This window comes from Dendrobates tinctorius, unplaced genomic scaffold, assembly GCF_039654945.1.
Source record: "Dendrobates tinctorius isolate UK_male_01 unplaced genomic scaffold, ASM3965494v1 ptg000046l, whole genome shotgun sequence".
In the NCBI taxonomy this organism is placed as follows: domain Eukaryota; kingdom Metazoa; phylum Chordata; class Amphibia; order Anura; family Dendrobatidae; genus Dendrobates; species Dendrobates tinctorius.
The window spans coordinates 60,062,633-60,074,915 of NW_027361714.1; the positions used below are offsets into that span (position 1 = coordinate 60,062,633).

General features: G+C 43.7%; 1 protein-coding gene across 1 annotated transcript in view; it reads right to left on the reverse strand.

Annotated features, from left to right (window-relative positions):
• Window positions 1–1,523: 1,523 nt before the first annotated feature.
• The window catches only part of SLC35F1 (solute carrier family 35 member F1), a 677,622-nt gene continuing 666,862 nt past the window's right edge, over window positions 1,524–12,283 (reverse strand). The window contains exon 8 of the mRNA XM_073575938.1: window positions 1,524–3,282. Coding sequence (XP_073432039.1) covers window positions 3,058–3,282 — 225 coding nt within the window. The 3' untranslated portion in view covers window positions 1,524–3,057. The remainder of the gene's footprint in view (window positions 3,283–12,283) is intronic.

The following is a 12,283-nucleotide window of genomic DNA, read 5'->3' on the forward strand; positions in this document are numbered from 1 at the left end:
TTGCTGTCCATAAATTTTATAAATCTTTCGTCCTAGAAAGCAGAGAACTGTGGTCAAATGTCATAACCTTTGCATTGCAATATTGTAGCCTCATAAAGTATTCTACTTGTCCTCTATACAATCTCTGACCCTGTATAAATTTTACGCACAATGCAATTTTTATATGTGTGGCGAGTCTAACTGCATATCACTGGCAAAGGTCAAAATGTAATCAATATATTCTTTTATCCCTGAGATCGGCCTGGTAGCGTTTACATGTCAGTATTGCTCCTTGATAACACAGGTCAACGAAAAAAAAATTTTTTTCTGGTGTCCAAAATATTTTAATGAATTTGGGGTATTTTTGGGGTGCTGATTCTGAATATGTCATCAGTTTTGCCAGATTGGCTCAAGTTTTTGAGATTTTTGGTATCTTATTTATAGCACTTGTTGGTAAATGCGACGCATCATCTCATTAATTTCTTTGGATTAGTACTTGAACTGAGCAGTTCTCAATATAGTTTTGTGTTAATTAGTGTTCTAAAAGTTTGTTCATAGCTTGATTTTTGCACTAACTTTATGTTGTTGTCTGTTTTCCAGTGAAAAGCATGAACTCATCATGAAGAAGTTGTCTTAACGATCCAGACTCATTCTGTTACATTTGTGGTGAATATACACTGCCAAAACATAGAAGAAACATAACACACTTCGTAAAAAAAGTGTATTTTGCCTATTTTGGGGTTATGCTTGGGGACCAAGACAAGTTTTGGGCACCACACATAGTGTGCAAAGCATGTATCGAATTATTACGAAAATGGAGCAAAGGACAAAGAAAAAGCTTCAAATTTGGTGTTCCAATGGTGTGGAGAGAGCCAAAAAATCATCATGATGACTGTTATTTCTGTGCAGTGCAAGTGCAAGGATTCAATAAGCATAAGAAACGAAAATGGGAGTAACATGGAATCTGCAAGAAGGCCTGTCCCTCATTGTGAAGATGTGCCTGTACCTGTGTTTACCATAAATAACAGTCATCATGATGATTTTTTGGCTCTCTCCACACCATTGGAACACCAAATTTGAAGCTTTTTCTTTGTCCTTTGCTCCATTTTCGTAATAATTCGATACATGCTTTGCACACTATGTGTGGTGCCCAAAACTTGTCTTGGTCCCCAAGCATAACCCCAAAATAGGCAAAATACACTTTTTTTACGAAGTCTGTTATGTTTCTTCTATGTTTTGGCAGTGTGTATTCACCACAAATGTAACAGAATGAGTCTGGATCGTTAAGACAACTTCTTCTTGATGAGTTCATGCTTTTCACTGGAAAACAGACAACAACATAAAGTTAGTGCAAAAATCAAGCTATGAACAAACTTTTAGAACACTAATTAACACAAAACTATATTGAGAACTGCTCAGTTCAAGTACTAATCCAAAGAAATTAATGAGATGATGCGTCGCATTTACCAACAAGTGCTATAAATAAGATACCAAAAATCTCAAAAACTTGAGCCAATCTGGCAAAACTGATGACATATTCAGAATCAGCACCCCAAAAATACCCTAAATTCGATGAAATATCTTTGGCACCAAAAATGCTGTTGACCAGTGTAATTAAAAGACACAGCTGTGCTGCAAAAGTAGGCATAGTGTCCACTTTCTCAACGTCTGGGGTTGTCTGGATTGACTTGTAATTTAAGCTGGTATATATATGTTTTCTCAACTTTAATATTCTAGATTTTTATATCATCCATTAGCTATGTATTCTGTTTTCATTTATTGCTTAGTCAAGAGTATTTTGGGAACCTTAAGGCAAAAATTGTACAAATTTCTCATGAGAATTGGTGGAGGATAGAAATAAAAAATGCTATGTCGACTTTTACAACCATTTTTATTATACCAGTGTATTCAGGATAAAAAATGAAATAAATCTGAATTAGGTCTTGAAGTTTGCTATTGTTTTGTTTCTCCAGCTATTATGCTGATTTACGCAATTCCATGGTAGCAGACAACAAACTATGTAGTCTGATCTTGAAGTCACATTCCCTATTATCTGTCCCCTACCTCTTGCTAATTTAGTTAGAGAATGTATGTGGGGAACAAATAAAAGGATATGTTCAATAAAGGGTATTTTATGGAAGTATTGGGAATTGTAGGGTTTGCAAAATATTAGTCTATGCAATAGAAAATTACAAAAAAAATTACTTACCGTATATTATTTTGCATTCCTATGACCATCTGCAATGGGTTGCTAATATGTACTTTAATTTGTTTCATTGTTTGGCACAGATAGATTGAACTATATTGTAGTGAATACTGAACTGATCTGCTTTTGATAGTAACAAAATACTGATCATATTGGAATGTGCTTGTATATGTTATTCGTGATTATTTATGGCACTGTAGGAGTTGTAGCACAGTTATATTGATCAGTAGCACTTAGGTTTCGCAGGACAAAACCATTAGCTGCTTTAGGATATTCAGTTAAAGCATGAAAAATTAGAGTACTATTTACTTGGCAAATGGACGGTACAAAAAGACGTATAAACCTAATGTACTATAAAAGTTCTGTCGGAAACTTATTTTGCTACTGACAGTCTGGGTGATTGCCTGGGCTAAAGAGCGGAGGCAGCTGGCAGTGAACCAGTAGGAATGTCATTCGTTATACTCAAGTCACTTTAATTAAGCAAGCACTCGGTTGTGTAAGAAAGGGAACGCTCTGTGAAAACTACATGATGTAAATTGTACTAAAATAAAAATCTTGGCAATATATCACATGAAGACATGTGCAAAAATAAACATTGAGGTAACATCACCTTTTACAACATTTTTTTTCTACCCCCTAAGAGATTACACACTCATGAATAAATAGTGCAGTCATATCTATGACTCCAGGTGTTCCCGCGCCTGTTGGTGTAGGACTTTTCCTTGCATCCCTTCAAAACCCTTTTCATGTTCCTGCTGTTAAGTCCCCTCATGTAAATGTATCTGGCAAATGCCTTGTCTTTATGCACAATACAGAGATAATGGACATATAGATGTCACGGAGACCTCAACGGGTAAAAAAAAATGCTTGATTTAGGCAACTCTAACGCGTGGCTCCTCTTCTGTCTCTTGGCCTAGGCTTGTGTATGTCACTGAAGGCTCCATCTGTGCACTAGAGGGCAGTTCTACTACAGGTCCTGATGGATTGCGGAATTGCTTGTAGACCCTAGGATCCTGGGCCACGTAAGTAGTGGTGGAGAAGTAGAGCACCAGTCCAACCAGAATTGTGCCAATGGATAGGAGATAAAGTCCTGAAAACTGAGCAGAAGAAGAAACTATTATTTTAAGAACATGCTAGCAGATGGAATTACTGTATGATGTAATGAAAGAAATTGAGATATAAAAAAATGTCAACAGCAATTTTCAACTTTGTTCTAAAAATAATGTTCATGACTTATCAAGACCATATTATGCCTAAGTCCCAGTAATGTATCTATCTGAAATACAGTGCTGTATCATGCAGCAACTCACAAAGTGCCTACAGTTCTTTAGAAAAAAACCTTCTCCCTATTAAATCCCCTCTGCTAAGTGCATAAGGCCTAAAATTCGTTTATGAATGTGGAACTAGCAACTGAAAAATATGTGAACAAATGTAATGTGACTAAAACATTATTTGTTGGATAATTAATAAGCCCCTGGGATTTTTGATACAATACGACTCTATAAACTAGTATATGTAAAGGTAAAAGGAGCTTTCTCACCACAGTCACACATCCCCTCGTAAAAGCAAGAGGTGAAACGCGTGTCGAGAAGTGGGCGGGTAATCCCCTTCTCCTATCATGGGTAAGTGACTTCTCATATTTGAATGTGGTCTCCGTATACGTGCTTCCACAGTATAATTCTCTGCCCTCTATGGGAGTACTGTGAACCATTGATCTGTTGACATGTTCTTTATGCCTGAATTAACATTCTTATAAGCTTTATATTAAACTAGCTATGAACCTGTTCTACGCCCGGGTGGCAAGCATTTTTATTGGTATATGGTCTCCCATCCTGATATGTGCTGCCGCCCTTCTATCCTGGTGTGCATGGCATCCCTCATCCCTATCCTGGTATGCATGGTACCCTCACCCCCCAAATCCTGGTAAGCATGGCACCCTATTCCTCATCCTGGTTTGCATGGTCCCCTCACCCCCCCTATCCTGGTATGCATGGCCCCCTCACCCCCCAATCCTGGTATGCATCGTCCTCTGACCCCCCCAATCCTGAAATGCATGGTCCTCTCACCCCCTATCCTGGTATGCATGGTCCTCTCACCCCTCCTATCCTGGTATGCATGGTCCTCTCACCCCCCCTATCCTGGTATGCATGGTCTTCTTTCCTCCCAATCCTTGTATGCATGGTCCCCTCACCCCCAATCCTGGTATGCATGCGACCCCTCACCCCCCAATCCTGGTATGCATGGTCCTCTCGCCCCCCAATCCTGGTATGCATAGTCCCCTCGCCCCCAATCCTGGTATACATGGTCCCCTCACCCTCCTTTCGTGGTATGCATGGTCCTCTCTCTCCCCTTTCGTGGTATGCGTGGTCCCCTCACCATCTTTTCGTGGTATGCGTGGTCCCCTCACTCCCCTTTCGTGGTATGCGTGGTCCCCTCACCCTCCTTTTGTGGTATGCGTGGTCCCCTCACTCCTCTATCGTGGTATGCATGGTCCCCTCACTCCCCTTTTATGATATGCTTGGTCCCCTCACCCTACTTTCATGGTATGCGTGGTCCTCTCACCCTCCTTTCGTGGTATGCGTGGTCCCCTCACCCTCCCTTCCTGGTATGCGTGGTCCCCTCACCCTCCTTTCCTGGTATGCATGGTCCCCTCACTCTCCTTTTGTGGTATGCGTCGTCCCCTTACCCCCCTTTCCTGGTATGCGTGGTCCCCTCACCCCCCCTTCGTGGTATGCGTTGTCCCCTCACCCCCCTTTCCTGGTATGCATGGTCCCTTCTCCCCCCTTTCCTGGTATGCATGGTCCCCCTCACCCCTATTAAGCTACACACATATGAAAAAAAAATGTAATACTCACCCTTCTTTCTTGTGCTCCAGCGCTGCCTGTCATGTTCTGCTGGATGCCGGGGGAGTAGTCTGGCGCCGGAGTACGCGCATGCCCATAGCGCTGTCCGGCGCCATATTGCAGAAGACACACTGCAAATGTGTCTTCAGTAAAATGGCCCTGGGTCATTCTATGCGCATGCGCGATTCCGGCTGCACTCCTGCCCCGGTCTGCGGCTGAAGAGAAGCGCCGCGGCAACGCTCTTCTCGGTCAGGTAAGTATGTAAGTATGGCGCCGGAAATAGCGGTATGCAGTGTGTACGCGTACTGCCATCTCCGACGCCATACACACCCCTCCCCGCTGGATGCCTCATTCTGTCTGGAGACAGACTGCGCAGGCACGTCGCGCTTGGGCAAGTCTATAAAGGCTTCAGACAGAGTGATGTTTAGCCCGCTATATTATAGATGGCAGATCTTTGTACCTGCATTACCCTGGTAATTTACAGATACCTCCAATGCACTTGCCACTTTGACTTTTTCTATTTTGAATAATAATTTTGTGTATGCCATTTTCTGTCTTTAAACCTCCAGCAGGAGTTTGTGTGCTTCTCACTCACAGTGATTTTCTATGCATATTTGTGACCTAATCGTGTTGAGCATATTATATAAATGGTTATGCATTTCATTATGTACTGATACTTCAGAGATAGCATTTTTAGGGATCATGCAGTCCAGGAGGTTTACTTGTGCCATTATTTTGTCACCTCCCTATTCAATTATATTCCAAAAAAAGTTTTTATATGTATTATTAAAGCATTAAAAAATTTAAATGCAACTCTAGTTCTCTCTCTTTCGTGATTCCAGTTTACTCCATTTCCTCTCTAGATGTTCAATGATTGCATCACCATCAATACCATTATGATATATTCTGGGGGTACATCAAACTAACGAAATATGTTTCCAGCCCAATGTAATAAACATTTGTGCTTTGTCTTGTTCTGGTTAATCATATATGTAGTAAGGGATTAGTGATGACCGAGCATGCTCGATGTCGTGTTATCCGAGCATACTCGACTGTTATCCGTATATCTTGGGCGTGCTCAAATAATATGTTCGAGTCCCCGCAGCTGCATGATTTGCTGCTCTTAGACAGCCGCAGCACATGAGAGGATTGCCTAACAAACTTGAACATACTAATCGAGCACTCCCAATATACTCGGAAAACACCCAAGCATGCTCAAATAACAAAATATCCGAGCACGCTCACTCATCACAATGAGGCATTCATCAAAACTGCATAATTTTTGGAGAAACTAAGTTTTACAAATGTGGTTTTTGGCTGTGCACCTTATACAGGTGATACACATGGCTTCAATATGTTATATTGGATAAGGTACACAACCAAAAAAACACATTGTAAAACTATCTTCCTGGTTCATCAACTACCTGCCCCAATTGTGTTGAGGGGACAGTTGGAGTCAGTGGTGTCTGATTAATTAAGAGGCACAAGCTGAAGGTCTGAAAAGGTGACATACTACTCCATGTTCCTCACAACAAATCTCACTCCTGTCCCTCGTAAGGTATTCCACAGGGCGTCACCATGCCCTGTTCCTCCCCTGTCCCACCCGCAGCTAAGCCCATTTTGGCAGAGCTGGCAAAAACTGTCTCCAAGACACCAATAGTAGCAACATTTTTGTCCAACCTCATGTTGAGCAAAAATGTAGCAACTTTTCAAAGGGTTTTACGCCAGCATGAAAGCTTTGATGAATTGGAACCTTTGTGTAAAAAAAAAAAAAAAAAAAGATTTAGATGAGTAATCTGATTTTCAATTGCAGATATTTCACTCAATAATTCTGCCACTTGCGATATGATGGACACTTTATATTGCATATTGCATGTTTGTTAGGCAATCCCTGCATGTGTTCCGGCTGTTGAACAGCCACGAGACATGCAGCCAAGGGGACTCAAACATATTTTTTGTGCACGCCAAATACACTCAGTTAGCACACGAGCAAGCATAGAAAAATACATTATCCGAGCACGTTTGCCCCTCACTGTTTATTATCATTTGTAGATAATATATGAAGGTACAATCTTCATATTGTTATTTACATCTGATGAAGCTGCATTATGTGGCAGTGCAGTGTGTAGGTCTTTTTCTTCTTGCAGGGCTCCAGGCTCCTTTTCCGCTTACTTAAGTATTGGATAGTTTTCTTTTTATGTTGGAATCTCATTGGAGGACTCATTTATTTTAATTGTTGACCTTATTTTCAAATTATTTATTGCCATTTTGTGTTGCACTTTTTTCATTTATCTTATATGGTGATTCTTCATTGCATGTCTGAGAGAGGATTCCCTGTATTATATGGAACAGGTCCTTTGTCTTTCCCTCTAATTATTATATTGCAGGAGCTTTATTTTTGGCTGTGTTTTTAACTGATTTTAGATGTAAGTATGCCTTTGTACTTTACTTAATAAAAATAACACATTTTTGTAATTTTTGGGAGTCCCAGGTCAGAACAATTCTATCGCATGTGGGCATGCCTCAAATGGAAAGCATCTGTTTATGAGATAACTAATAATTGTCTATAACGGTGGTCCCCAACTTTTCTGACCTTGAGAGCCACATTCAGCTTAGAGAGAGGGTCGTGAGCAACATTCAGCTTAGAGAGAGGGTCGCGAGCCACATCCAGCTCCCACCATCCTCCAGCGTACCATACGTAAAACAACTCTAAACCCATAAGACCAGTAAAAGTGCATCCAGATCTGCACTTTTGTGCAGGGCTACTCACAAAATTCACCCTTTTGAGATGTACTCTTCATACCTGTTTGCTAGACCTGGACGTAATGCACCAAGCTGGCAGACAGTCACAAACCACGAGCCACATGTGGTTCCCGAGCTACAGGTTGGGGACCCCTGGTCTATAAACTTCATTGTGAAGGCTGAACATGTTTCAAACAAACCCTAAATGAGTATTGATAACCATAACTAATGGATCACAGTAAAGCACACTGTAAAATGATCAGGAAAGATTAGATCATGGCTCAACTATGACTTTGCTAGGACAGGATCCCCTAGAAACTGATTTTCCATGGAGAAAACATACCCATCATTCCCTCCTTCTCATAGCACAGTTGTGGAGTGCTAGTGCATTACTATGGCAGCCTGTGGGTCTACTGAGGCCCCAGTCACCACTATTGTTGCACAAAAATATAAGTATAAAATAGTTAAAAATATTTTTTTAAATAATTTACATTAAATAATCCCTAAAAGTTCAAATAACCCCCTTTTTTGCCATTCAAAAATATAGAAATTGTGCAGAATGACAAAAGCATATTTGGTACAACTCACTGTGTAGAAGTTTAATCTACCAAAATCTAAATTTAATTAACCCATAGCATAAAGAAAAAAAATAGGCCATAACTTGCCGTTATTGGCCCTGTTGTCTGCTCCCCCCAAAATTTAATTAACAGCAAGCAAAAAGATGTACCGTACATACACAAAAACTACTGGCACCACTAAAAATTTCAGCATATTATGTAGTGGAACAAAAACATGGGCACATGACATCACTTTCTTTATTATATTTGTCGATTTGAAGGTAGTATTTAAGAAAATGCATATGTAAGGCTAAGTATAAATGTCAACATTCTTATAGACCAGTGTTTCTCAACTCCAGTCCTAAAGACTCACCAACAGGTCAAGTTTTCAGGATATCCTTAGCATTGCACAGGTGATTTCAACACCTGCTCAAGCATTAATTCCATCACCTGTGCAATACTAAGGAAATCCTGAAAACATGACCTGTTGGTGGGTCTTGAGGACTGGAGTTGAGAAACACTGTTATAGACCCCTATTCACTACACAGGGGCAAAAAGCAAAACTATGTCCTATTGGGCTCTGTATTTCCAGTATGCATTTGCATACTTATTATTTCCCTGTTTAGTAAGGTGTAGCAGACTGCCACCTCAAAATAATGTGTAACATATGGTATATAATTTTTGAAGTGGGTCACTATGGTGAATGAATGTGTGACGACTCCTGGTGTAGACCCTCTGGGTCGTGGCACCAACCCTCCCAGGGCGAGCTGACCTAGTGAAGACCACCCCCTATACAGGGAGTGTCAGGGGCAAGCCCCAGGGGGTGAGGTACCACGACTGCTGGCACCAGGCGGCCGGCTCACAGGAGACACGAGTGGGTGAGTGTGTCTGCAGGAACGTGTAAAGCGTGGACACGGGAGCACGTGGTATACAGAGACTTCGTACGTCCGGGTGTGAGTGAATCAGGATGCGTGCAAAGAGCACGTCAGAGCACTGAGTCAGGCAGCAGGTGTTCCAGGAGGTGTAACAGAGTACAGGAGCAGGGTGTGTGCCAGAGGGCACAACTGAGCATAAGACAGAGTGCAGGATTGGAATGTGTGCCAGGAGGCACAACTGAGTAAGAGACAGAGTACAGGATCAGAGCATGTGCCAGGAGGCACAACTGAGTATGAGACAAGGCACAGGGTCCGAGTGTGTGCCAGGAGGCACAACTGAGTATAAGACAGAGCACAGGATCAGAGTGTGTGCCAGGAGGCACAACTAAGTACAAGACAAAGCACAGGGTCAGAGCGTGTGCCAGGAGGCACAACCGAGTACAAGGCAGAGTACAGGTTCAGAGCGTGTGCCAAGAGGCACAACAGAGTGCAAGGCAGTGGAACCGAATACAGCGCACAGCCAGGCAGGGACACGGCAGACCAAGCCAGGAAGCACAACAATAATCAGGCACCTCCCCTAGGAAGAGGTAGCCTGATATAGCACATGATCACAAGAGCTTCCAGGTCAAGTCCTCCAGTACCATAGAGAGGACTGACCTGGAGACTGAACTGAGAAAAGCGCGCAAGCGCAGACATAACATGAAGGAGACAGGGACCCAGGTACGAGAGGTGCGCGTGCGCACCCGGCGGGACCCCCGGAGTGACCGCGGCTCCGGAAGAGATGACGTCGGGGCCGAGGTCCCGCCCCCAGGTGAGCGTGGCGTGACAGTACCCCCCCTTTACACCCCCTCTTTCTAAAACTGGAGAGGAACGTAGACAAAATCTGGGGTGCGTGGATATTCTCCCTGGGCTCCCATGACCTCTCCTCGGGGCCAAAACCCTTCCAATCGATCAAGAACATGGTTCTCCCTCTTACCTTCTTCATGGCCAAAATGTCATTCACCTCAAACTCATCCCCCAAGCCAACAGGCTGGGGTGTGTGGCCTGGAGAAGGATGAAATCGGTTAAGAACCACAGGTTTAAGGAGAGACACATGGAAGGAATTGGGAATACAGAGTGAAGGAGGCAGCTTCAATTTGTAAGCAACATCATTAATCCGCCTAAGGACCTCAAAAGGACCAATGTAACGGGGACCCAGTTTGTAAGATGGTACCTTAAGGCAGACGTATTTGGTGGAGAGCCACACCTTGTCAACAGGGAGAAAAGGAGGAACGTCCAGGCGCCTCTTGTCAGCGTGTAGTTTCATTCTGTCCCGTGCTTTCTCAAGAGCGGTTTTGGTCTCCTGCCATACCCTGGAGAACTCCACAGACAGAGAATCGGCAGCAGGTACCCCCGAGACAGGAAGTACCGGTAGAGGCACATTGGGATGCAGTCCAAAGACGATGAAGAAAGGAGACTTGGTAGACGATTCACTGGAGTGATTATTGTAGGCGAACTCAGCCCAACGAAGTAGACCGACCCAGTCATTCTGATGAGCATTAGAAAAATGCCGGAGGTAGGATGTAAGGATCTGGTTGGTACGTTCCACCTGCCCACTGGTTTGGGGGTGATAGGCAGAAGAGAAATCCAATGACACTTTCATGAGTCCGCATAGAGCTCTCCAGAACCGAGAGGTGAATTGGACCCCTCTGTCTGACACGATGTGCTGGGGGAAGCCGTGAATCCTGAAGATATGGGAAATGAAGATCTTCGCCAAGTCAGGAGCAGAGGGTAGTCCGGGAAGAGGAATGAAGTGGGTCATCTTTGAAAATCGGTCTACAACCACCAAGACCACAGTACAACCGGAAGAACAAGGCAGATAAGTAATGAAATCCATGGCTATGTGCTGCCATGGAGCCGACGGAACGGGAAGCGGGAGCAGAAGACCAGAGGGTGGTTGTCTGGGTATCTTGTTCTGGGCACAGGACGGGCAAGATGCCACAAAGTCTTTAACATCCTGGGAGAGTGAAGGCCACCAATAATAGCGAGAGATTAAGTCCAAAGTCTTTTGGACACCAACGTGGCTGGCAATCTTGGATGAATGTCCCCAATTTAACACTCGTTTTCGGTTATTCTCAGCCACAAAGGTTCTTCCCGGAGGTAACGTGGTTAACTTGACAGGAGCCACGGTAATTACTTTTGATGGATCAATGATATGAGAGGGTTCTTCCTCTGCATCAGATGACAGGAATGATTTTGACAACGCATCCGCTCTAACGTTTTTATCGCCGGGCTGAAAATGTAGTTCAAAGTCAAAGCGGGTGAAGAATAGGGACCACCTGGCTTGCCAAGGATTGAGCCTCTGTGTGGACTGGATGTATGCCAGGTTCTTATGGTCCGTTAAGATCTTGAATGGATGTATGGCGCCTTCCAGTAAGTACCTCCACTCCTCCAAGGCCAATTTAATGGCCAATAGCTCTTTGTCGCCAATGGAGTAGTTCTGTTCAGTGGAGGAAAATACTTTAGAAAAAAAGCCACAGGTGACAAAACGTCCAGAAGAGGATTTCTGCAGAAGGACTGCGCCAACCCCGGTAGACGATGCGTCCACCTCGAGAGTGAAAGGTCTACTAACCTCAGGTCGGTGAAGCTCCGGAGCAGCGGCGAAGGCTTATTTCAGCGACTGGAAGGCCTCTTCAGCCTCAGAGGGCCAAGCCTTTGGGTTAGCTCCCTTGCAGATAAGGGACGTGATGGGGCGAACCAACGAGGAGAAATGAGGAACGAACTGTCGGTAGTAGTTCGCAAAACCAAGGAAGCGTTGGATTGCCTTCACTCCATGGGGCTGTGGCCAATCGAGGACAGCGGACACCTTTGCCGGATCCATGCGTAGACCTGATTCTGAGATAATGTACCCCAAGAATGGCAGGGACGTTTGCTCGAAGGCACATTTCTCGAGCTTGGCATAAAGGCGGTTCTCCCTCAGGCGCTGGAGGACTTGACGCATGTTCTTTCTGTGGGCGGAGAGGTCTGGAGAAAAAACGAGGATGTCATCAGATAGACTACCACGCAGGAGTACAGCATATCCCGGAAGACGTCATTCACGAA